This window comes from Crocodylus siamensis, chromosome 13 (assembly GCF_052110815.1).
Source record: "Crocodylus siamensis isolate JL-2025a chromosome 13, ASM5211081v1, whole genome shotgun sequence".
NCBI lineage: Eukaryota > Metazoa > Chordata > Crocodylia > Crocodylidae > Crocodylus > Crocodylus siamensis.
Genome location: NC_143407.1, coordinates 20281581 through 20307792, shown reverse-complemented (window position 1 = coordinate 20307792; position 26212 = coordinate 20281581). Strand labels below are relative to the sequence as shown.

Genomic DNA, 26212 nt, shown 5'->3' with positions numbered 1-26212 from the left:
CTAAAAACTTGAAGACCCACAAAAAAATGATCACAGTGTTATGTAATAACCTGGGGAGGGGGTGCGGATTGCAATCAGGCAGCACATAGATTCATGTATGCATACACCCATTTACACACATTTCTATTCCATGATGTCTTAAGCCTTTTAGATTGCCAACAGGTAAAAGCAAGTCCCTTTAGCTCAAATGGTAGGGAGTTGTGTTTTGCAAGCAGGGAAAGGGAATTTCTGTCTCCCTATGACCATGTATGTGACATCTAGATAACTGTGAATCCTAAATGCAAATCTCTTGTTTCCAAATAACCATGTGCAAATGGCTGCTGTTTTCTGATGCTTCCCTGCTGCCCCAGTAGTGCTTTGGTTAAGACTCCCCTTTTTTCTCTCTCCATGGTAGATGTTCCTGGAGAAGTATGGCTATTTTGAGGAGCCGGCTCCACGCATTCACAGCCCGGCTCAGTTCCGAGCAGCAGTGAGGTAAGAGCCTTCCTTCCAACAACAAATCCAAATGTAGGAATGTAGCAAACTGTGACACCCTCGCCCAGCCCCCCGGTTCTGGGACTGGAAGGGCTTCAAGCCCTTGTAAGGGGTCTCTGAGTGGCTAAGGTCCTGAGCTGTGATCTTCCTCTCTGGACCAGACATGAAATCCCAACTAATTGTTTTTACAAAATGCAGCTGCCAGCACCAAATGGGCTGGCCTAGTCCCTTCAGTGTAGTGTTTACTACCCTGATTGTTTGCCTTATATGGTCTGGTGTCCTAGTTAGAATAATATCTGCAGTTTAGGGCTGACTGGAATACGTCACGACTGCTGGGATGATATTCACACTAGGAAGTGTCCTCTGGTTTTTAGAGAATGCTTTTTGGCAGAGGAGCTCAGAGTGATTTACAAGGGAGATGGCAATCCTCTGTCTCTTACAAGTGGGGAAAGTGAGGCACAGAGCTGTCATGACTGGCCCAAGGTCACTCAGCAGGCCAGCAGCAGAGCTGGGAGCAGGACCCAGATGTCCCAAGTTCCAGTCTTGTGCAGTATCCACTGGGTCACTTGATCCCTTCTGGCATATGATGGCATAGAGGGTAGGTTGCTGATGATGTCTCCAGGGAGCTGTGCTCCTCTTGAGAGTTGCATAACTGGTCACTGCCCAGCCTGGGATTTCCCACCCCCAGCACATTCTCGTTCATCAGTTTCAGGTCATGCAGAGGATTTTCTCCTTCGGAGGGTGTCTGGCTACACAGCTTTTCCCCTCCCCATGCAGTCAATATGTGAACAGCAGGGAGAGATGAATTTAGCACTAGCAAACCCAGCACCTGTTAGCCTATGTCTACACTGGTGTGATGGCAGCTTTTGCTGACCCACCAAAGCAAGCTTCATCCTCTCTAGTTTGGGTCCCCACGACAGTGAATCCTTTGGCAGCCTGAGGTCTAGCATGGGCTATGTGACTCGCTCAGGAGCCTGGGGAAATACTTGGGCAGCCAGCTCAAGTGGAGTTTCACAGTACTATTGGCAGTGGAGCTAGCTGGATAAAAGCTCCACTGATGGACTGCACCTGTGTATTACAATGTATATCCAAACTAAGAGAAGAGTAAACGGTGTTCTCTGGGCTTGACTGCCCGGTACAGTCAGTGAGAGCTTTGCCGTTGACTTCTGTGGATATAAGATTTGACCCTACAGGTGTAAAGTGCTGTCACATTTTCCATAAGGTACCACACAGCTGTTCCATGTTAGTGATTGTGCTTGTGAACCAGTGCCTGAGAGCTGGAAGATACCAAGTTCTGCTGTCACAATGCACAGCCATTTGCTTTCCTCTGCCTTTCAGCATGGAAAGGGGATGCAGCCCTTTGCACTGAGGCTGATGCTTCCCCTTCTTTTCCAGGGAGTTCCAGTGGGTGACTCACCTGCCAGTCAGTGGAGTCCTGGATGCTTCCACAGTCCATCAGATGAGCCTGCCCCGTTGTGGGGTGAATGACGCGGAAAGCCACACTGCCTGGGCCAAGCGAGTGCGTGCTGTATTCTCCGGCAGAAGGGCCGAGGCAAGGCGCAGAAGGCGTTATGCACAGCAGGGTAGGTGTTCTCACTCTTTGCAAAAATTTTTCCTTAGTGCAGGCTCTGAGCCAGTAAAACCTGAGCCCTTGCCCACCTACAGGTGGCTGAACTTTTACATACTGTGACTTGATTCACAGAGCTCCTATCACTCATCTGAGGTGTTGTCAGCCAGGCCAGGACTGCTGCATCTTCACTGCTGCTGGGACCTGAGTAAGCTCCATTCCCTTTACTGAGACTAAGTGCACACCTGGCTACACTTGCTGCTGTCATGGTGCCCCATTGCAATGCCTTTGGGCACCTCAGTCCAAGCATCTTGCTGTTCATGGTGCAGCTGTTACTGAAAGCTGTAGATTCTCTCTGCTTCTGAAAACTGGGATACTTTGTTCTTGGTGCCTGGCAGTGAAAATGTTGGCCTTTCCCTTTATAACAGTAACCTGCTGAGCATCCCCTAGTGTTCGCAGGGAGGGAGAAGGAAGCATCTGCTGCCGGCTTGTCCATTGAATCAACTTTTTCTGAGTGTCATCATGTACTTATTGCTGCAGGACCAGATTTGTCACTAAGGTTAGCAGAACTAACTCCTCTGAAGCCAATATTTACCTGGGGCTGAATCAGGTCCCCTGTCTCTTGTAAGCTGCCTTCCAATCCACAGGATAACAACATTCTCCCTAGAGAGAACAGATTTGGAGCAGCTGTGCTTGGGACATGGGAAAAGTTAATGAGATGAGGTAAGTGCTCTGTGCAGGCTCAAGCTGCCAGCGAGAAGTCTGCAGCTGTTCTAGCTGCCGAGGCAAAGGCAAATGGGCTGGGTTTCAACCATGGGAACAGGTTGGTTGCTCTCCCTCACCATGGGATGGCTGCACATGCCTAGTTTCCCAAAAACAGAATATGAATCTTAGTATCTTACATACAGGCTGTATCTTGGAAGGGATCTACAGACATAAGGCATGAGGGAGGGGAAGGGGGGTTCTTGGTACATAGGAAAGGGAGCTTTGCAGAAGCAATGTGTGAAGAGATGGAGAGAAGACAGGGTAATTATTTACCATATAGACTAAATCAGGGATGCATAAGATTTCATAAGCAGTGGATGCTGTGAGGGATTCTTATGCATCTCTAATTTGATTTGTCTGTAAAAGGCAAATCTATCCTGCTTTCTACCTGACTTAAGACTGATGCACCTAATGCCCTCTCTGAGACAGAGAGAGAAGGTGGAGGAGGAAGACTGCAGAGGAGATGGCTGTTGTGCCAGCAGTGGAGAAACTGTGTGCTAGGCAAGGAGTTCCTCATGGAGAAAGATCAGGAAGAGCCATAGCTGGAGATGGGCAGGAGCAGATCTATGGAGGAGATGGGTAACTTGGAGCTGGATCCTGAACTAACTGGAGAGACGCTGGGCTGCACTGGGAAGGGTGCTTAGGCCCTGCTGCTCTGAATGCATCAGGAAGGGAACAGCAGTGTTCTGCCTAAGGCCAGAGCTTAAACAGAGAATCCCTGCTGTACATGAGGCATCACAGACCTCAGACCACTGCTCTCACCCCAGATTACTGTGCCACCCTCTCAGTTTTCTTTGCCTCCCCACCTCTGGTTTTCCATGGGCTGTGTTGCTGCTGAAGCCCCTGTAGTAAATGTCCAGGACACAACCTTGGCATCATACCACATGATGGAGTAGCCTCCCAGTTAGTGTGGGCATCCCAGGGAAAGACATAGCAGCTGCTGCTTCTTTGCTGCACCTATTTCCTTGGAAAAATTAACAGAATGTGTGAAATATCCAGCCTGGCAGGACTTGCACTCAGACAGTTCATCTCATGCAATAGTTCTTGCACTGCTGGTCTTGTAGGAGAATATCCCCTTCTCTGAGAAGTCCTGCCTGTGGTTGCCCAGCCTTGCCCTAAGCCAGCCCCATTTCTATGGACATGCTCCCCTATGCTGCTACCATCTGCAGTGGCTACACATACCTGCCTGAATTGAACCATGTCTGGCTTTAATCTTTGTGTCTGGGGCTCTGAAGCCATGGGTGACAGTCTTTAAACAACCAACTGCTTAGTAATGACAGCTGTGGGCCGTAAAAGAATGATAGATCCTTGGTAGAGCTGGCAGTTGCAAGCAAAGATCCCTCCTGCCACCAGCATCTTCTCTCTGGGATTTCTGATATTGGAGATAGTTCCAGGGGCTGAAGGGGCTCCTCCCCCTCTTTCCCTCCCACCACTCAAACTACCATCTGTCTGATTTTTCTGGAATAGGGTCTGTCTATCTCTAACACTTGGGGATCTAAGCAGGGCTCCTACAGATTTTTTTCCTCCAGACAAATCAGGGTTTCTTATACCTGACAACTGCAGCATCTGCAGATCACTCCATTAAGTCATGTGAGTAGAGGAATATCTGTGCTGGCTGCTCTGTACAGCCTTGTGGGTGGGTTGTGGGTTTGCAAAAAAAACATGGCTGTCACCCTTCTTGGGGAAACATCACAGCAACTGCTATGTCTTTCCCTGGGATGCCCACAGTAACTGGGAGGCTGATCTATCATGTGGTATGGTGCCAAGGTGTCACTAGAGAGTAGGTGAGCCCAGAACATTGCATCATAGATGGGTATAGTAGAACCTGGATAGATTAGTGAAGAGCCATGGAGAACGGATCCTCCTGGACTTCAGGGAAGTACTGGAGAGCTAGGTAACCAAGAGACAGATTTATGGCCCTGCTGTGAGATGCTGGAGAAGAAACCCAATGATTAAACCTGGAGTTTGTTAGAGTCTTGGGGTGGAAAATGGCATGTTGCATCTTGCAGAGCCACACAGGATGTTTCTTTGATCACATATACATACATACAGCAAGCCCATCCGCCTGTCACTAATATGCAGCTGATTCTGGGATGGAAGGTAGCTGCCTCAGATTACACAAAATGCAAGGAAAGAGGAAGCATTGACAGAAATCTTTGGCAATGTTCTGAGTTCACAGAGATCTTGTCCATCAGATCCATGGGAGTCAAGTTGTACCTCTATATTATGGTGATGAGCAGCACAGCAGAACCTGCCAAGCCTTGGAGATTTTGCACTTGAAGCTTTGGTGTTCCCTGTGGGTACAGACAGGGAATGAGAATGTGGAGAGGGAACCCCTGAGGCTAGTAGGCAAGTACAGTGGGTGCAGAAGGAATGAGCTGAATGACAGGAAAGATCTGGCTTTGTGGTGCAGAGGGGAAGTTCCTTGAAATACTCGTGATTAGACAAATGGACCTTGAGGTGAACAGTGCAGGGTGCAGTGTCTGCTCTGGGTTGGATCTCATGTCCTCCATCCCCCAGTCCTTTGCACGCAGTGCCCTTGTGTCCCAGTTCACACCGTAATCTAGTTATGTGCATCTGCTCATAAAGCTGACATAGATGGTGGTTGGGCCGATTAGCCAGGGCCTGCTGGTGTGAGCAGTCCCATGGAACTGAGTGAACAGCTGGGCCCTGCTGGCTCTAGGGGGTGGCTGGCAGGATAGCAGTGAGCTGAGCAAGTGCTGGTCTCAATGAGGGTCCTGGAGTGCAGAGCCTGATCCTCCCTCCTGCTGGGCACCACCTGGACTTCACTGCAGTGGGTGAAACAGACTGAAGGGAAAGAGCATTGTGGTGGGCGGCACCACTCCTCTGTGCTAGCAAGAATTGCTGCTTTCAGCTGGCATCCCCTTGCTCCCACTTCCTATAAACTTACATCTAGGACTGGATTCTGCTTTAGGGCTAGGGTCAGACATTCAAAAAGCCTGAGCCTGAATTGATGCAGTCTTTGTAGGTTAGTCTAACCTGGCTAAGCTAAATCAGTTTTGTAACTGGACAGACATTCTAGACGTGCAGGCACATGCCTGCAGTGGCTCAGGCTAGAAGCTGGGGGCGCTAGAGCAGCCTTTCCTTCTTTCCACAGCATGGAGCTGAGGGAGGGGGGGCGTGGCCAGGCTGCTGCAGGATGTGAGTAGCCCAGCAGGGAACTGATAACAGTGTTTATCAGCCAATTTAGAAAACAAGGCAGTACATTACCAGCTGCTTGTTGATTCTGCCTTTTAGTTCATCAGGGACCCTAGCCAGCATGTGGTCAGCTAGCTAATACGGACACCTTCTTAGGAAGGGAGAGGGAGGGGGGAATTCCTGCTTAACAGGGAGTGGGGGAAGGCTGCAGCCAGGGAGCAGAGGGGTGGAGCCAGCCCTGCTGTGGAGCAGAGAGCCCCACCCAGCCCAGAGAGCATGCCCAGATGCTTGGGGTATCTCCAGCACACATTGCATAAACCAGTTTGAGCCAAATCAGTTAAGTCTGATACTAGATTCAACCAGATTTATCTCAAACCAGTTTCAGCCATTCTCAGACTGGTTTATGTGCACTGAACATCTGTTCTGTTACAGGTTTAAACCAGTTTCTGATCACTTAAACTGGTTTATGTGTAATGTCTGTCCCTAAGAGAAGCCCATGGGGTCAGAGGGAGTGAGGGGTGCCTGTCTGGTCCCAGACTGAGCCCTTGTAGCCCCAATCTATTCACTGAAGCCTGGAGAGTCCCCTGAAGTGTGAAGGCATCTCGGAGGAGACAGCAAAGCCAATTCACTGGACAAGTTTAGCCAGGATGAGTCAATCTGGGAGAGGAAGCTGGCATGGCAGAAGCTGCATAGTCCCCTATTGAGTGAACATAAATGATGGAATGAACCATGCAGTGTGGCTGGAAGCTGGGGCCTGAACCCTAGTCCAGCCTAGTGGGCCTTTACTAATTAAGCCAGGAGATAAATGTTTTGATTGCACTTTGGGACACTTAGCCTGTGTGTAAGAAGCTGCCCTCCCATGCACAAAACAGGATCTTGGGTTTCTCTGAAGAAGGGACATTCAAAGCTTGTGCTCACCATAGGGCCAGGACTTGGTGTAGCACCTCTCCCTGTCCCCTTCCTTCCTGACAGCCTGGATCCCCTCCCCACTGCAAATACCCCTTGCAGTCTCCTGCAGGGAGGGAGAATAACTTGCCCATCAACCTTGCTGCTTGTAGCAATGCCGATTAAAGCACCAGCAGGTAGCAAGCCACAGAACACACCTACTTCCTGAAGCTTTCCCTGGCTTGGCCTCTCCCTAAAGACCCCTCAGAGCCATCATGGCAATGGTCACAGCTGCCTCTGTGCAGTGCCCTCACTCACTTTAATGGAGTGAGAACAGGATCCAGGACAATGCCCAACACCTCCCCACTTTCTACAAGTTGAGGTTATAAATTTTAGCCCCAGTCCCAGGCTGCCCTTGCAAGAGGGAAGGGAGCCTGCTGGAAATGTGCATCCCCTTGCATTAATCCTCTTGGCTTCAGCATCAGGAGTTGATCCAGCTGTGCCTGTGACAGGAGATATGTGTGTATGGAGGAATCCATAATGAGAGCCTGAAACTCACTCTGCCGGCTGCAGAAAAACTGATCTTCTCCCCTAACACCAGAGGGATCGGCTGCTATGAAAGTGCTGCCTCAACAAAACAGAATAAGTGCCAGGAAATAGGCAAGACTTACTAGGGGAAAGCCAACTGTCAAGGTTGGGCCTGGTCTTTCCTGGATCCTGTTGCTAGCTTCGCCTTCAGCTGCTCTTATTTGGGTTTATAGATACTGGCTCTTAGTCTGGTGTAAATCACTGGTTTACCATAGCCTGAGATTAGAATTGAGCCCATAGAATTCAGGAGCAAGCTCATAGCTCTGTCTGCAGTTGCTTAAAGTAGAAAGGGCTGATGCTAAGGAGTGAGGGACACCTATCGCCCACACCAGCCTGAGCTTGGTGCCTGCCTGCTGCAGTGGCAGGGCTGCCCCCAGCCCCCCTTGCATCTTGTCTTTCATTTCCAGTTGTTGAACTGAGGCCCTGTTGATTTCATCTGGGTTCCAAGTCCGTTTCACTATCATTTTGTTGTGCTGGTGGGTTAGAAGAGCTGCAGGATAGGCACTAGATTTTCATCCACACTGGTTGCATCTACACATTCATTAATTCACTTTTGTTAATGCACATTAAATTTAGTACCTCCATTGTGAGGTACTAGAAAAAGGCACATTAGCCCATTTTAATTCGAAAGTGCATGATTTTTTGTGACACTTTAATGTGCATTAAAATAGACTAATGTGCATTAAAGCACTACCCACTGTTAAGGACCAAATTCCAATGAGAACTATCCCTGGATAAATCTCAAAGAGCTCTGCAGGGGTTAACCTGGGGCAGCCTGGGACAGACTTGGCCTAGGATCGCAGGCCTGTTTCTCTTCAGTATGGTAGTCTCCTCTCCCTGCTTTTCACCAGCCCTAAATATTGAGTCTGAGTGGGTCTCTGAAGGAGTGTTGCCTTAGGGCTACTGCTGCCAAACTGTGTGTTTGGACTCTAGTGACCAGTGAGCGCAGATTTCTGCCCCTGTTCAGCCTGGTGGGTTGGAGAAGGGGTCCTAGAAGTGGAAGGGTCATAAGAATCTATTTAGATGTTCAAAAAATCTCTTGCTGTCAACTGCCTTGGACAGTTATAGCTGGTGCAAAATGCTAAGCCCTGCACCGCTTTCTAAATATGGCTTGAAACACAATGGGGAGAGTGCCTGTCTATCTCTGAAGTAAGGCTTCAGCACAGCATCTCCCCTGGGTAATGCTCCACCCATACAGCAAAGTTATGTGAAGCATTTCCAGAGTTGCAGCTCCCAGGCATTGCATCTAGCCAGCTGGTTGGTTATTCCTGTTGGCTCTGGCTGTAGACAAAGATGCTCAGCCCTTATATAAAGCATGTGTGTCACCCCAGGAATTTCTTCACAACCAAATAAAACCCACTCTCCTTGTTCTTTGGCGTCTGCATATGCATGTATAGCATTCCAAGGTTCCCTGGAATTATGATGGGTAAATCAGTGCAACTCCATTTCACAGGGCAATCCTGATCCTTAGGAAGGCCAGTACTTTGGAGGACTTGAGTGTGAGTCTCTTCTCTTCCACAGACTCCGTGTGTGACCTCAGACAAGTCACAGTCAGTTCAGTCATGCAAATACCACTGCCATGCTCTACCACTCAGATAAATACCCTATAGACTGAGGCACATAGATACCACAGTAATGAGAACTGTATGTTATCCTGGTTTCAGTCTCCTCTGTCCATATCCACTGCACTGCAGGGCAGCAGTTCACTAAATGCGGATATGCTCCCCTCCCACCTCATGGAGAAATGCAGCAATAGGTGCCAAGGACATTCAGCTACGCTGGGATAGTTGCATTTGTGTCTGTTCCTGACTCAGATGTAACTTACATCCATATACAAAACCAATGTAAATTACCCTGGAGTAACATGTTCATCTGTCTATGACCTGATTCTTGCCTGTGTTTGAAAGTGCAGCTTGACTGAGAGATCAAAAGCATGTTACACAACACCTGGTACACAGCATGCGAGAGGCAGATGAGCACAAACCCCAGCCTGCCCTGTGCCATAGGTTAGCGGCTTCAAGTGCAGCATTGTTGCCTGATGACCTTGGATCTGATCTCTGCTACATAGGCCCCCAGCAGGGTTTGTGTGAAGCAACTCATTCCCAGAATTGGGTTTCATCCCAACAAAGAGCAGTAGGAGCTCCCATTTCTGTTTCTCTGCAGCCTCCTATGTGACCTTAGCTTGGGGTCTGTTACAGACTTGAATATTATTCCTTCCTGATAGCAAGTTTCAGACCTATCAGTATTTTTTCCAGGGACTGGATCTTTTTCGCTGACCCCCAGTCCACAGTTTTTCTGGTTAATGGTGCCAGAAATCTCATTCTTCTTAGGCTGTTGTAGCCACAGTCGCATCCAGCCTTCCCCATGTGGCTACAGTCATTCTGGTTCCTACATCCTTGGTATTTCCTCCCCCCCTGTGGGATATTAGTTTTGAGAAGCAACCATGTTTTCATTCATTGAAATCCATAGGTGCTAAGTTATTGGGTCAAATCTTCAGTTGGGGGAAAGTGGAGTAGTTGGGGGAAAGTGGAGTAGATGCATTGACTCCAATAGAACTGCACTAAGAGTACAGACACATAGTATGATACCCATGAAGTAATTTACCCTGTATTTTAATCTGTAGTAAATTTATTCCATTGTAAATAGTGGATACATAACTAGGCTGGGCTGTCTGGCTGTCTGCAGTAGGTGCTTTTACAGTGTCTGGCCACTAGGTGTTGGGGCACCAAAGAGTTACCCCATGAATGAAATAGATTAAGGTAGGGTGCTAATCTTCTGGCCCATAGGCAAGATAGGGCCTGCAGAACCACGTCATCCAGCATGCGGGGCTCCCCAAAGGTCCACAAAGTTAACAGCAGGAAAGCAGTGGCAGTATTAATTGCCGCTCCCCTGTCACCAAACTTCCAGACCCATGAGGAACTCCACTGGCTGGATAACATGGCCCCTGTGTGCCAGATTGGGCTGGAGCAGGTCCAGGTCGGGCCAGTTGGATCTGAGTGCACAGATTTGGGCTGGCATGAAGTTGGATCAAACCAACACAGGATCAGGCCCATGGACCAACCCCATGCTTATCTGATTGGCAGGGTGGAAGGTTGGGCACCACTGAACTAAGGGAGTGGGCATACACCACATTCTACGTGCTACTGTGTACTAAGGGGTAACTTTGCCCTAGGTTTAACTGATTTGTTGCAGAGTAAGTGGATTGTGTGTTTGCAGCCTTGGAATCCAGGGGAAGACGGTCTTCTCGTCCAAATACAGTTGCTTCTCTTGGTTTGGGTAGCTGTGCAAGGAGTTGAAAAGGTATCAGTCAGCCTCTGTGATCCAGCTTCTCTCCTTACTCAGGCAAAATCCCCATTGATTTCTAGTACCAGGGGGCACAGACCTTCCTGCCCCTGAGAGACCAGGGCTGATTTAGTGGTGATGTAGAGGGTGGTGGCAAGCATTGCATAGTCAGGAAGCAGAGGAACAGAAAGGTCATTCAGTGGGCGTGAGCCATCCTCTGCGAAGCACAGGTAGATCTCTGCATAGAAAAGACTGCTGCCAAGGAGCAGAACCGAGTCCTAGCAGCCTCTCTGCAACATTTCCTTTCTCTCACAGGTGGAAAGTGGTACAAACGGCACCTCAGCTATCGGATTGTGAACTGGCCATGGTACCTACCCCAGCACCAGGTGCAGCTGGCAGTGAAAGCAGCCTTTGAGCTCTGGAGCAACGTCTCTTCCCTGGTGTTCTGGGAGGCACAGGACGGCCCTGCTGACATCCGCCTGACATTCTTCCATGGTGACCACAACGATGGACTTGGCAACGCCTTTGATGGGCCAGGTGCTAATCACTCCCTCCTTGTAAGCTGCTCTTTTACCATGTGGACTCTTACCAGGCAGCGAGAAGTGGGTGGTGGGACAAGGCAGGGCTGCTCCATCCCTTCAATAAAGCTGCTAACGATGAATAGGATGCTATGCTTCAAGAAAAAGGCTGGGCTTGACTGCTCTTGCATTGGGCTTTGATGGTGTTCCTCCTGATTTACACCAATGTGAGGCCAGTATAGGTGAGGTAGAACTTTCTAAGGAGGACCTGAGCCAGGACATTGGGATGAAGGGTGGCAGTGCTTGAGTAATGCTCCAATCTAAGTAGAGAATGACTTGTCCTGGAAAAGATAAGTGCCTCACAGCCTTTCATGACCACAGGCCCTTAAGGATGAGGGGCCCAGCCCCAGCTGGTGTGAATCATGGGAGCTCCGTGGATTACAGTGGAGTGAGGTTAATATACAACTGCTGTGAATAAGGATGCTAGTTCTGTGCCACCTCAAAGATGATTAAAGTGTTGACCTACTGGGGGGATTGCTACAAATTTCCATACCTTCCTGACCTGGGGTGAGCTGCATTCTCAATGTTTGGCTCTGATAAAATAGGTGATGCTTGTCATTACACTGTTACAGATTTGAGAATGGACCCACAATATGGTTACTACAGCATGATTTACTCTGGATTTTACTCCATAGTAAGAACTGGATGCACAACAAGCTTTTCCAACCTTGCTGCCTGCTATAGGCAATATTTCTTTGCCTCCGTCTTCCTAAGTAGGGACCAGAACAGCCACCTCCCTGCTGGGCCCCCCTCGGGCCCCGGGGGAGGCACACCTGGGCCACGGGTTAGCGAGGATTTAGTTAGGGAGCTTCTGGAGGGGTTGGACGTATTCAAGTCAGCCGGCCCGGATGATCTCCACCCTAGAGTTCTAAAGGAACTGGCCGAGGACATTGCAAGTCCCCTGGCACGGCTTTACGAGCACTTGTGGTGCTCTGGTGAGGTACCGGAGGACTGGAAGAGGGCCAACATGGTTCCCATCTTCAAAAAAGGCAGGAAGGAGGACCTGGGAAACTATAGGCCGGTTAGTCTTACCTCGATCCTAGGCAAGCTGTTTGAGAAAATTATGCTGGCACACATCCAGGAGGGGCCAGCAGGAGACTGCATGCTTAGGGGCAACCAACACGGGTTCATCAGTGGCAGGTCCTGTCAGACCAACCTGGTGGCGTTTTACAATCAGATCACCAGATCATTAGATGCAGGCGTAGCAGTGGATATAGTCTTCCTGGACTTCCGGAAGGCTTTTGACACTGTCTCTCACCCCGTTCTCATTAAGAAACTGGGGGGCTGTGGTGCAGACACCCACACAGTCAAATGGGTCGCCAACTGGCTGGTGGGCCGCACCCAGAGGGTGGTAGTGGATGGGTCCTTCTCAACCTGGAAGGACGTGGACAGTGGGGTTCTGCAGGGCTGGGTCCTTGGGCCCGCACTGTTCAACATCTTCATCAGGGATTTGGACGAGGGGGTAAAAAGCACCCTGTTCAAATTTGCTGATGACACTAAGATGTGGGGGGATGTGAGCGCACTGGAAGGATGCAACAGGCTACAATCAGACCTAGACAGGTTACAAGGGTGGGCGGACGAGAATAGGATGGGTTTCAACACAGACAAGTGCAAGGTGATGCACCTCGGGAGGAACAACCGGCACCATACCTACAGGCTGGGGAACTCCCCTCTTGTCAGCACGGAGGCGGAAAAGGATCTTGGGATCATCATTGACTCCTAGAAGAACATGGGCCGGCAGTGTGGGGAGGCAGTTAGGAAGGCCAACCGCACCTTGTCATGCATCCACAGATACATCTCGAGCAGGTCCAAAGAGGTGATCCTCCCCCTCTATGCGGCACTGGTCAGGCCGCAGCTGGAGTACTGCGTCCAGTTCTGGGCGCCACACTTCAAGAGAGGTGTGGACAGCATGGAGAGGGTCCAGAGGAGGTCACTCGCATGATCAGGGGGCAGCAGGGCAGGCTCTATGAGGAGAGGCTACGGGACCTGAACCTGTTCAGCCTCCACAAGAGAAGGCTGAGGGGGGATCTTGTGGCCTGTTATAAACTAGTCAGGGGGGATCAGCAGGCATTGAGGGGAGTCACTGTTCCCCCGAGCACCGCCAGGAGTGACCAGGAATAACGGTCACAAGCTGGCAGAGGGTAGGTTTAGGTTTAGATATCAGGAGGCACTACTTCACAGTCAGGGCGGCTAGGGTCTGGAACCAACTTCCAAGAGAAGTGGTGCAGGCTCCTACCCTGGGGGTCTTTAAGAGGAGGCTGGATGAGCACCTTGCTGGGGTCGTTTGACTCCCAGTACTCTTTCCTGCCATGGCAGGGGGTCGGACTAGATGATCTGCTTAGGTCCCTTCCGACCCTAGAAACTATGAAACTATTACAGCATGTAGGTGCTGGGGGCTATTTTGCACTGTGCAGGAGCACTACCCAGGGATGAAAGTGATTTAAGGAGCAGACTCATTGGTGATATACTGGTGCAACTCACACCACTGTCTAGTTACTCTACCCCAGAGTGGAGTGATTTACTTTAGTGTGAGGCCCTGTGTTCTGTCCCCTCTTTGCTTTTAGTACAAAATCTATTTAACATGTGGTATATCTTCTTCCTTTACAAACTCCGGATCGTAGATTTTTAAAAACTCAGACTATTACCTTCCATGTCCATCACACCCTTTCTGAGGTATTGAGATCCCTGGTATCACTTCAGTTCATAGAGCCTTGAGGCAGTAGACAGTGAGTCATTGCAACATACTTAGTCCCACACCCACTGTTTACCAGTGAATAACAGAATTCATTTTAGCTTCTCTGTTGTTAAAAAGATTAGTCCCCAGTATCCAAGATCAGCCTTTTTCAAAAGGCTTTTTAATTCCCACACAAAACAATGTTGCAGCTAGTTCAGGCCATCAAAATGATCAATTCATTTAATTTTAAAGCATTGTTGTCTTGGGCTGAGCTCCTTTTCATCATCTCTGGAAACAGATTTTTAAATCTAAATTTTGTGTTAGATCCTCAATTTCACCAGCTTGAATAGCACTGCTGTGGGTCTGTTGGTGTCTTAGTGCCTTGTCCCACGTTACAGTTATGATGTGTTAACCGCACTTAAAACAAGCATCAGTGCATTCAAGCAGGTAAATGTGCTAAGAGCTTATGCATGTTACACTACAGTGGAACTGCTCTACGGAGATAATGTTAGCAGTCCTTACTGGTTCTGATGCAGGGCCAGGGCTGGGACCTACAATCAGTGGTTTGTCAACTGCACACCTGGCTTCCAACCCTGTTCAGAGGGCTGGGATCATAGTAAGCATTACTGTGCGACTGCTCAGAAAACTTTCTAACTCATAGTAATGCTTACTACTTTCTAAATAAAACATATCCTAAGTGTAACATGCAACAAGGCCCTAAAAATATTCAGTGAATGTTTGTGGAGCATCAAGTTGAGGGTGGAATAGCCGGGGCTGGCATTTCACATCCAGCCTGGGTCAACCCTAATCCACAGGTCTCACTGGCTGTGTGAACTGATGGCAGCTCCTGGTGGAGAGACTTGCACCTCACCAAATCACCACTACCATTGACATGCTTGTAGAGTGATCCAGGCCGCAGCAGTCCCTTCAGGAGACTTGTTCCTCAGTATGGTTCTCCCTCATCATTGGGAGGGTGTGGAGGAAATCCACCCTGCCAGTGCAGCACCGGGGTGGGACTTGCCTAGAGGGGGCTGGCTATGTGGCTGTCAGTCTCACATTGGCACTGTATTTGTTTGCGCATGGACCTGCTGCTGTGTTCTTAACCCTGCTGCGCCCAGGCGTCCAGCCCAGAGTACAGAGCTGGGTGGGGAGTCTAACTTCCTGTGCCTCTTGTGTTTCACCAGGGGGGGCCCTGGCCCACGCGTTCTTCCCCCGTCGTGGGGAGGCCCATTTTGACAGTGATGAGAGATGGTCCCTGCACAGCGGCAAGGGTCGCAACCTGTTCATCGTGGCAGCACACGAGATTGGGCACACCCTGGGACTGGAGCACTCGCCCGTCAAGAGTGCCTTGATGTCTCCCTACTATAAAAAACTCAGCAAGGACTTTGTCCTGAGCTGGGACGACATCCTCGCAGTCCAGAACCTGTACGGTGAGCTTAGCTTTCTCAGAGCCTCTTCTGACCCCTGGTCCTACCCTCGAAGGGAAATCCATGTTGAATGCCAGGGAGGCAGGGTACCAGTCACAATAGGACCTCCTATTTAAAGGGCTTCAATAGCGTATGAAGCCTTACAGACAGGGACAACAGGACCTAAGATCTTTGGTCAGAGCCCCACCTGGGTGGAGTCTGTGTGAATCCAGGGTCACCATACAGCCTGGGTTTACCAAAGAGCTGGGAGAAGCCACCTATGTTTTTGCCTGTCCAGGCATTGGATATATCTTCTGCTTTCTCTTCCTATCACAGGGAAGCCTTCCAAGGGCTCAGCTGTGCAGCTTCCAGGGAAAGTATTTGCTCATTTCCAGGACTGGAGCCATACCTTCCCAGGTGGCACTCAGCAGCAAGGCAGACATATTTCTTATTACTGCCACTCCTTCTTTGATGCCATCACTGTTGGTGAGCGTGTGCATGTGAACCAGCCTCTCAATGGTGGGCCCTTTCCTGGGGCCCTCCCCCTGATCCACCCTGTTTACTGGAGTTGTTTGCCTTCCACAAGGTCATTTATGGAAGTCAGAGGTGGAAAGGACTGAGATATTAGAGGGCTCAGGAAAGACAATGTGTAGTGAAAGACATGCCAGGTGTATGTGGCAGCAGTGCCTCCAGGTGGAGGTGAGGATACAGGGAGAGGGGACTTGCAGCAGTGTTGATACTAGAGAAGAAAGGGTCCTCTGTGGTGAGGAAGAAGTGGAGGGCATTGAGTGCAGGTCCAGAGGCAGAGAGGAAGTAGTGGTAGATGCAGTGGTGGAGCCACTGCTGCAGTGCCCTTCCACACACAGCTTTATCCCCTGATTGGTGCTGCAGGGATGAGGGTTGGTTGTGGGAACCTTGGCTCAGGTTCTTACCAAAGGCCCCTTGCTCATGTTCCCCCTTGTTTGCACAGATGCAGATCACAACCTGTACATCTTCAAGGGCAACCACTACTGGCTGGTGTCAAAGAGGGGCAATGCCACAGAGCCACAGCCCCTGCAGACCCGATGGGCAGGGCTCCCAGCTGGCATTGATGCGGCCACCTGGTCAGAGGCAGATGGCAAATTCTACTTCTTCAAAGGTAATGAGACCTGAGGATGGAAGGGGGGAGCAACAAAAATCTTCCCCCTTATGTCCTTGTTCTCTCTTAGTATTGTCTGTCTATCTGCCCATCTGCAGCAGTGCCGGGGGGGCAGGGCACTAGAGCTGTAAAACACCTAGCACAAAGGGTTCCCAATCACCACTAGGTCTTTTTGATGCCACCATAATGTACATAATAAATAGCAGTAGACTGGAAACTGGGACTCCTGGGTTCTATTCCCAGCCTGCCACTGACTCACCGTGTGCTCTTGGGGGAGCTCTACCCATTCTCTTCATTGTGCTTCAGCTGTCTCTGTGAAAGCAGCAGTGATACTGCCCCAGCTCTGCAAAACCTTTTGAGCTCCAAGGACAGAAAGTACTTCCCAAGTTCTATAGGTTTTCAGTTACCCAGGGCACCAGTGTAGAGCTCTGAGCTGTCCACATGGGCTAAGGGTCTCATTGGCTTGGAAATTGCAACCTTCGTCCCTGGGTATGAAATGCTGGGTACTGTGTTTCTGTCCATGCATGCACGATTTCTATGCGTCCCAAGAGATGGCTCAGAGTGGTCAGGGCAGGTAGTTGCACAGACTTGGGCCACAGAGGAAAATGGCTGTCAGGATAGCATGAGCTCTTAACTGAAACCGCGCAAAGGCCACTCAGAATGGGGGCTTTGTTGCTACAGCTGGGCAGGGGCCAGCAGCCCCTCTTCCCCCTTGCTCCACCCCTTTCTGCGGGGTTGGGATCAGGCACAGCCTGTGAGCTGGACAAGCTGTTTGAAAAGAGCTTTTGTTCCCTTCTTTGCCATAACCCAGCCCTGCCAGGGTAAGCAAGTGGCCAGCAACAGCCAGTGCTGGAGTTAAAGCATGGGAGGAAATGGTCACAAGCCAGGGATGACATGGAGATGCTTTTCTTCTTGCTTTTATTTCTTTGTATCACCACCACTGCTGGAGGCACTAGCTTGGGCTCTGGGCCTTGCAGTACTGAGTATGGCATGGGCACCTGTGGAGAAGGCAGTGATGAGGCAACAGGTTGGTGAGACAAACAAATGGGGAGTGGAGGGAGGAGGATTATTGGACTGCATTGGTGTTATCTCTCGTGTCAAGCAGGTGTCCTAGCTTACACAATTCAGCCTTATGAACAGCACACTGGCCTGACTTCTGTTTCCTGCTCTGCTCTGTCCTGATGGGTGATTATGGGCCTTTCTCTGTGCCTCAGTTTCCCCTCTCTCCCTTCCTCTCTCCTGCCTAATTAGTTTGTGGTAGTTCTGTCATTCATCTCCTGGCTCCCATCTTCCCCAGGCTGTGCCCTGCTGCCTACACTGTCTCTGTCCATGCTGACCTAACCAGTTTTGTTTCTGGCTCCTCCTCAGGTGGCCGATGCTGGCGATACAAAGGCTCCACACTGGAGGCAGGGTTCCCCCAGAAGTGCAGTGCTAGCAACCTCCCCCGACACCCCAACGCAGCCCTGTACTTCCAGCAGCTCCACCACCTCGTCCTCTTCAAGGGTCCTAAGTACTACGTGGTGAGTGAGGAGACGCTGCAGGTGGAGCCCTACTACCCCAGGAGCCTGAGGGACTGGAATGGGGTCCCAGCTGAAGTGAATGGTGCCCTGACCCACCACGATGGCTTTGTTTACTTCTTCCAGGATGATCAGTACTGGAAATTTGACCAGGGCAAGTTGCAGGTGGTGGTGACTGGGAAATGGGCCACTCAGCTGCCATGGATGGGCTGTTGGGATGTGAATTCCAGTCGGACTCTCTTATGAGCTTCACTTGAAGGGACCATGACACCAAGGTGCTGACTGCCATGAGCACAGACATATGTGACGGTGGCTGGATCCCCTGTCTTCTCCTCTGCTTATAGGAGAAGGACTCTTATTCCACAATGCACATGGCTCGCCAGGTTGGGTCCTTTACCCAAATACCTCTTGTCAATCATCTACTTGAACTCCTGTCTCAGGTTTGCATCACAGTGACTGCCTGATGTAATCAGAGTCCCTTGCTCTCTGAGAAACAATGGACCTATCCCTTCATCCTGAGTGCTCTTCTGTGGGTCAGGCTCCTCTGTGCATACCCTCCCCCTATACATGGGCAAGGGCACCCCTTTTACAGAGCACTGAGAAGACGCTGTTCTCAGGAGACCAACCTCCCAGTTCAAAGACGTCCCCACTCGCAAATAGGGACTACTGGTGCTGTAACTGGGGAAGCCCGATCAATCTGGAATAAACAATCCGGAGCTGTGAGGGTTGACTTGGTTGGAATCTTTTTGGATGAAAAAAAATTGAGGTGTTTCTTTTGTCCAGAAACATCCTTTTTGTTTTAATATTAAAAAGTCCACCTCAGGACCCATTATTTTTTTTCCAAATATGTTGCTTTTTATGTTTTTATGGGAATTGTTATTAAAATGGTTTTTTGACATTGGTCATTGTTTTTTTTCACTAGACCATTAACCGAAACCCCCTCCAGGGTTTTTGGTAAATGAAGAATCATGGTAGTATTTTCACTTTCAGTAAAAAAAACACACAAGCAAAAAATAGGCCCATGTTAAATCTCTGAAACAAACATAATTTGAAAATTATTTGTGAATTTGGCCTGATTTCCTCCATTTTCCCATCATTTCTGGTCTTGGCTGTGTTGGCTGGAGATGAATGAGAAAGAATTTGCCTTTTTTTATCTTTTCAAAGGGCAGTTTCAGAGACCAGTATCCGGTGACATAACTCACTTGTTGGGAGATCCAGAAGAAGGTGTGAGTTGCATCACAGATTCATAGATAGTAGAGTCAGAAGGAACCCCAAAGGAAGGTGTGAGTTGCATCACAGATTCATAGATAGTAGAGTCAGAAGGAACCCCAAAGGATCATTGTGTCTGACCCCCTGCCCCGGGCAGGTCAGATGATCCCAGTTGGGTGCCTATCTAGCCTCCTCTTGAAGACCTCCAAGTTAGGTGATAGCACCACCTCTCTTGGAAGCCCATTCCAAATTCTGGCCACCCTTACTGTGAAAAATTTCTTCCTAATGTCTAACCTGTCCTCCAGTTTGTACACATTATTCCAAATTACTCCTAGGGGTGCCCTGGTAAATAGTGCATCTCCAATTCTCTGTTGTCCTCCCTTGATAAACTTACAGGCTGCTACAAGGTCTCCCCTCAGATGTCTCTTGTGAAGGCTGAAGAGATCCAGATCCCTCAACCTCCCCTTGTAGGGTTTTGTACAGAGGCCACTAATCATGCAAGTCACGTTCCTCTGCACCCTCTCCAGATCCTCCATGTCCCTCTTGAAGTGCGGCGCCCAGAACTGGACACAGTACTCCAGCTACAGCCTGACTAGTGCCACGTAGAGGGGGAGCATCACCTCCTTCAATATGCTGGTCGTGCATCTGCTAATGCATGACAAGGTCCGATTGGCTTTGTTACGCTGTCCGCTCATGTTCATCTTGCAGTCAACTATGACTCCAAGATCCCTCTCAGCCACTGAGAGGAGGAGGTCATCCCCCAACCTATAGGTGTGCTGGGGATTCCTTCTCCCTAGGTGGAGTACCTTGCATTTGTCTTTGTTGAATTGGATCCTATTTCATTCTGCCCATTGACCCAACCTGTCCAGATCGGCCTCAATCCACTCTCTGCCCTCCACTGTGCCCACTTTGCCCCATAACTTGGTGTCATCTGCAAACGTGGACAGGTTACTCTCCACACCTTGGTCCAAATAGCTGATGAGGATATTAAATACTGATCCAAGGACTGACCCCTGTGGGACACCACTGCCCACCTCTTTCCAGGCCAAAAACAACCCTTCCACCAGCACTCTGTGGGTACGGTCCCTAAGCCAGTTTGCCACCCACCTGACTGTGTAAGCATCCGCTCCACAGCCTGGTAGCTTCCCTATGAGAATAGGATGCGAAATAGCATCGAAGGCCTTCTTAAAGTCCAAGTAGATGACATTTGCCTCAGCTCCAGTGTCAAGGCAGTGTGTTACCTGGTCATAAAAGGCTATAAGGTTTGTCAGGCAGGATCCACCTGTGACGAACCCATGCTGGTTACCTTTCAGCATCATTTCCCCCGCTGGGCCTTCACAAATGCACTCTTTAATGATTTTTTCCAGTGTTTTTCCAAGAATAGAGGTAAGACTGACTGGCCTAAAGTTACCCGGCTCATCCCTTCTCACCTTTTTAAAAATGGGCACCACATTGGCCCTTTTCCAGTCCTCAGGGACCTGGCCAGAGCACCATGAGTGCTCAAACAGCATCAGTTTAGATGGGCATCCATTTGCTGCCATGTAATTCAGGCACCACATATGGGTGCCTACAGGCTGCAGTTGTGCACAGCTTGGATGTTGAGAGAGAGTGTCCCAATGAGTGGGCCTGGGGATGTGTGATTGACTGTACAACTGCAAGATTATACTGTCATATAAAACACTGCACAGACCTATTAAAATACCTTTGAAATGTCTTTGGTTGTGGTTCTGAATTAGCCAGGACTATTCTAGCAGAAGGTATCATCTAAGGGCAGCAGAAGGCCCATGCCTGGAGGCTCTTCACAAGTGACATCCTTTCTGCATACCAACATGTCATGGCCTAGATAGCCCAGGAAGCCAGAGCAATAGCACTGGCCTTCCATGGCAGAAGTCACGCAGCAGCATGTGCTTCTGTGCCCCAGAGGGCCTGTAAGCATGTTTCTCTGTTAGCTTTTTGGGCAGTTTGTGGCTGTGCTGACCCCTGAGCCCAGGGGAGCTGAATGTCTCTGGGGAGGTACATGGGATCTGTGTGGGGCCTGCTGTGAAAGGTCAGCCAACCCTCTGTATTGTCTTGCTTCCACACCTGCAGCAGCCCTGCCTCATGCCCACGCTGGAGGTCTCTGTGGGCACTTACACATGTGACAGGCATTTAGTTCTCAGGGTTTTATTCTATGTTGACTAAATTGAAATGGTGGGTTTTTAATTGGCCGTGGGAGAAGTGAGCAGCCTCAGTGTGGGGGGGGAGGAATGGGACCCTTGGGACTTCTGCATTCAGCGTGCCTGCGGTAGACAGGTACCTACTGCAAGGAGAAGTGTCAAGGGGCCCAATCCTTTTTTTTCAGCGGAGCAGTTCAGAGTGAGCTGTCAGATTAAAGGCTGCAATATTTCAAGTAACAATGTTGCAAACTAAACTACATGGGGATTAGTTTGCAACATTGGAAATTCATTTGAAACCCCCAAATCTTGCGCACACATAATGTATAATACTATTAAGCCACGCAAAGGAAATTTTTGTCATGTGTATGTGGTGACGATCGTCATGTGTACAAGCGCCCTCCTGACTCCAAGCCACCAGCTCCTATCTGCCGCTGCTCTGCTTTGCTCTTGTGCTTTGCCTTGGCTCCCATTTCACTCCAGCAGAGGACACTCCTGGACTTTCAAGCACTTAACAGTAAAGCAGCATTTTCCTGAGAAAAGCCAAATGCCTGTTTCCTGGAGTAAAAGGGCTTTGTGTGGAGAAGGGAGGGGTGGTGTCTTGACCTTCCCCTTGTCCCAAAGAGCAGGGCCTGGAGCATTCCTGAGCTATGTAGTAGGAGCTATACCCTGCTTCACTCAGGCAGACTAGCAGCAGCAGTTCTTTGAGCTGAGGTGACCAAAGGTCCGAAATTTTCCACAACAGTCATGAGCTTTGGGGCTGTGTCCTCCTTCCCCTGTGAGTTGTGGAGATGTGAATGTAGCCCTGAATTTGTAAATCAATCCTGAATCCATGTGGGTGGGTCACAAGGGTGGATACAGGAGGGAGTTAGGGGGATCAGCCAATACTCTACATGTTTCTACAGAACCAGGCAATGACATGTAGGCACTGTGCTTCCTCCCACTGGGTAATTCCCTCTGTCTGTCAGCAAAGCAAGTCCATGGCTGAGAGATTGCACTGAGGCTCCTGTCCTCATTATGGGAGCCCCTTGGTTCTCTGGTGAACAGTCTCACATACATCTTTGGCAAAGGGCTGCGCCCTGAAGATCACCAGGTTTGAACTATTTTGGACTCTGGTGGGGGAGCAAGTCCCAGAGTCCTGGAACCCTTGCAGAGAAAACCCTGACTATGTGGACCCAGCTTGAACCTCTGTGCTCCCTGCAGCTGTGCCAATACATCCTGAGGAACAAGGTAATCTTTCAGATTACCCACATTGCAAACCCCAGTAACTGAAAGCCAGTGTAAAAAAAATAAGAATCAATGGGACATGGGTATCCAGATCCCTTACATAGGTTTCAACATGGGACCCTTAGTTTACTGTACAGCTAGCTCTCACAATCATTTGTGTCTTCCTTGAAGCTCCAGCTTCTGCAGTCATGTGATTTAGTGAGCATCTTGGCTTTTATTTAAAAGAAAATTAGGGTGTTTTACACGTGCTGGGGGGTGGAGATGCTCTAATTAAAGCACCCATGGCATCTCATGCATCAGCATTCCCGTGCTTCAAAATGGGGGCAGCAGCACTTCAAGTCAAGCTCATTCAACAATCTTTAGTTAAAGTGCCCCCGCTGCCACTTCGAAGTGTAGGGATGCTGATGCACAACCCACGGAGGCTGCTGGAGCTCGCTAATTAGCATGCTACAGCAGACTTGATTTAAAGGAGTCTTCTCTGATGTACTGTAATTACAGCACATTGGAGCAGCCTCCCTGCATGTCTATAGGCACCCTAGTTCCTTGCTACCTCTGGGTTGCAGTGAAAAGCTTGAAAATGTGACCAGACTCACCGGCGGGAGCCTGGAAGGCCTCAAAAACTGATGGCAAGTAAAAAGGACCCGAATTGAGGGGTTATTATTTTATTTTATGGATTTAAAGTCAATCTTGTGACTGGCAGCGGTGATAAAGGGGAGTCTGGTTTGGTTCTTGTTTGAATAATTAGGGTTGGTATTGCTACGCATGTCCTAAGAGATAGCTGTCAGCAGGAGGACAGGTCGGCTGTGTTAGTGGTGTGCGCGGGGTACATATCACAGCTGTGTACTAATGAAGGCTGAAACTCAGCATTCAAAATGATGACACACAAAACACATTATTTCTGGGTGGGGAAGTTGCCGGCTGATTTGATGGTGGCATCTGCCTGTCAGCAACTCGATCCGGATGTATCACAAACAGCTTTGTTCAAACTGCAACAGCACTGACAGATTGTGCAGATTTCCTGTGGGCTCCTCTTATCAGTGGCCACAGCCTGCTTAGCAACCTTCCCCACTTTAGAAACAACACTGAAGAGCAAATTGAATGCTGCAAAGCATTCTGGGATTTGCATCAAAGTTTATACTAAATGAGGGCAGCATCCTGCCAGGTGCTGAACTCCCTCAGTTCCCCAGTGAGGGGTCCGTCTCCTTATAAGATCTGCAGACCCCGCTCCACTCCAACTGGCAGGGACATCTCCAGGCTTTGATTGTGATTTCCCCATGCTGGTGTAGAGAGCATGGAGAATTAACTCCTGAGTGTCCAGGTAGAGTTCATGTGTGATGCCCATTCCCTTGAGTTGGTTTAATACGGCAGCACTGGCCCCTTAAGAGCCCAGCACATTCCAGCTCTGGCCCTGCAGTCAGTCTCCCACCCTTTTCTGGAGAGACAAAGAAAGGGGCCTGTGCTCCTGTTTGCTTTTCTTCATGCTGCAACATGCCAGCGGTGTTCCTTGTTTGCTGTCTATTGAGGTGCTGGGATGCTGGAGGGTAAAACTCTACCCAACAAAGGGTACAAGCTGCAGAACCGCACACAAGGTGGGCAGAGGACAGGCTGGCTAAAATCATTCCTGCACAGACTCCACCTACTTCAAATGATCCCCCGCCCCATCCCCAACCCAACACACCTCCATGGACAGTATGATTTGCACGGGAACCCTAGATGGGAGTCAGTCAAGGCTAAGAAAGGGTGAGGGAAAAAATATTTATGCAAATAAAGGAGGCTGGGAAGGCAGGCCACACTTGCTACTCAAAAAGGATAGCAGCTCCCTCACCTGCAGAGGAATCAAACAGAGAACTACTAATGAAATAGCATGTTCCTGGTGGTAGCTTGGATTTGTTTTACTTGAAGGACAAATAGTATCTCAAGCAGTGTTGGAGTTTACCCAAGGCTGAGTATAACAGGTTAGCACTCCCTTAGGCAGACTCAGGAGCCAGTTTCCTCATAAAAGCCAGTCCATTTATTAGAGATATAGCTTGTAGTCATGTTGGTCTAAAAAAGCAGAAGCAGACAAAACTCTTGTGCTAGAGGTGATATCTTTTATTAGACCAACTAAATAGTAGACAAAAAAATTCCTTCTTTGCAAGCTTTCAGGTCCAGGCACCCTTCTTTGGGCAGAAGAGAGTTCAAAGATTGTAAAAGTTCTCTCAGGTAGAAACTTCATGCATATTCACAGAGCAACTTTTTCACAAATGGACTTTGAAGCCCAGGAGAACCACACCATCCTTTACCTCTCCTGTGCAAGATGAAGTTTATTTTGTACCTGGGAGAACTTTCACAACCTTTGAACTCGCCTCTGCCCGAAGAAGGGCATTTGGACCAGAAAGTTTGCCAAGAAAGACTTTTTTTGCTACTATTTAGTTGGTCTAATAAAAGATATCACCTCTAGTACAAGAGTTTTGCAGTCTGTTTATTATACATGCAGACAGCTTCTCACCACAGCAAGCAAAACCAGTGCAGGTGCAAAGAACAAACACAAAATCAAACACTGGGTTTTTCCTCAGACCAAAAGGAGACAACACAAACCCTATACTTCTCCCTAAGTCCCCACCTCCAGCTTCCCTTCCTGGGAGCTTTTAACTTCCTCTGAGCCCAGTCAATTATCTCTGTCAGCTGACCCAGAAATCTTTAGCTGGTAGGTTATTATCCCCCTGCAGCTGGGCTCCAGCCCCTGAGCCATGCACTTTGTTACACTGAGCTATAGTCAGGGTTAGAGACAATGAGCTGCTCTAATTAAAGCATCCACAGCATTACATGTATTCAACATCCCACACTTCAAAATGGCAGCAGGGTGCTTTAACTAAAATGTGATTAATTGAGTCTTCTCTGACACACTCTAATTAGCACACGTTGGAGCAGAGCTGTCACATGTATAGGTGCCCAATGATTAGCATCTTCTCTCCAAGGATCTGCCACCTAATATACAATCTCTGCAACTCTTGTGAGGTAGGTAAGTATTGTGGTGCTCTTCTTCCATGTGGGGTGAATGGGAGCACTGAAAGGCAAAGTGATTTGCCTAAGGCCAGACAGTCAGTCAGTGGCAGAGCTGGGAGTAGCACCCAGCTCTCCTGATGCTTCCATTTTTGTTCAAACCAGTAAATGGACTTTAAGAGTGAAAGTAAACACTATGTTTTCAGAGGCTGATTCCAGCCTGGGTCAGAGGTTGGTGTGTATGTGCCGTCATTTGTACACCTCAATGATTCTGATTATGGGGACTGTTAGACTCTTGACTGCTCCTAGGAGAGAGTGGGCCAAGACTTATAGTGGGGTCATTTGGGATGAGATTTATTTTTGGCACCAGATCTGTGATTGTATCCATGATTTTGCTTTAGGCAGTGCCATTCAGGGCCCGCTATACAGCAGTAAACCTGCTCATCCTTTTGGTGGCATTGCTAGACTGAGTAGATGCCTCATTTTTCTCTTGCAGTATATGCTTCGTCCTATGAGCTGGGGTCATGTTTTAGGCTCTCCTATCTCAGAAGTTCTGGCAGTGGACATCAGTGCAGTTCTGGCATCGTTGTAGAGCTCCACGTGCAAGG

At 49.2% G+C, this 26212-nt stretch overlaps 1 protein-coding gene across 2 annotated transcripts in view; it reads left to right on the top strand.

Moving 5' to 3' along the window:
- The window catches only part of MMP28 (matrix metallopeptidase 28), a 31263-nt gene extending 12039 nt beyond the window's left edge, over positions 1-19224 (top strand). The window contains exons 2-9 of one of the 2 annotated variants that reach the window (XM_090025981.1): positions 395-474; positions 1870-2057; positions 11036-11257; positions 15157-15402; positions 15715-15864; positions 16349-16516; positions 17885-18036; positions 18160-19224. In XM_090025981.1, the coding sequence (XP_089882107.1) occupies positions 395-474; positions 1870-2057; positions 11036-11257; positions 15157-15402; positions 15715-15864; positions 16349-16516; positions 17885-18036; positions 18160-18279 (1326 nt within the window). In that variant the 3' untranslated portion in view covers positions 18280-19224. Of the gene's footprint in view, positions 1-394; positions 475-1869; positions 2058-11035; positions 11258-15156; positions 15403-15714; positions 15865-16348; positions 16517-17884 lie in introns of both variants that reach the window. The other variant, XM_090025980.1, reaches the window with a different exon arrangement.
- Positions 19225-26212: the final 6988 nt, after the last annotated feature.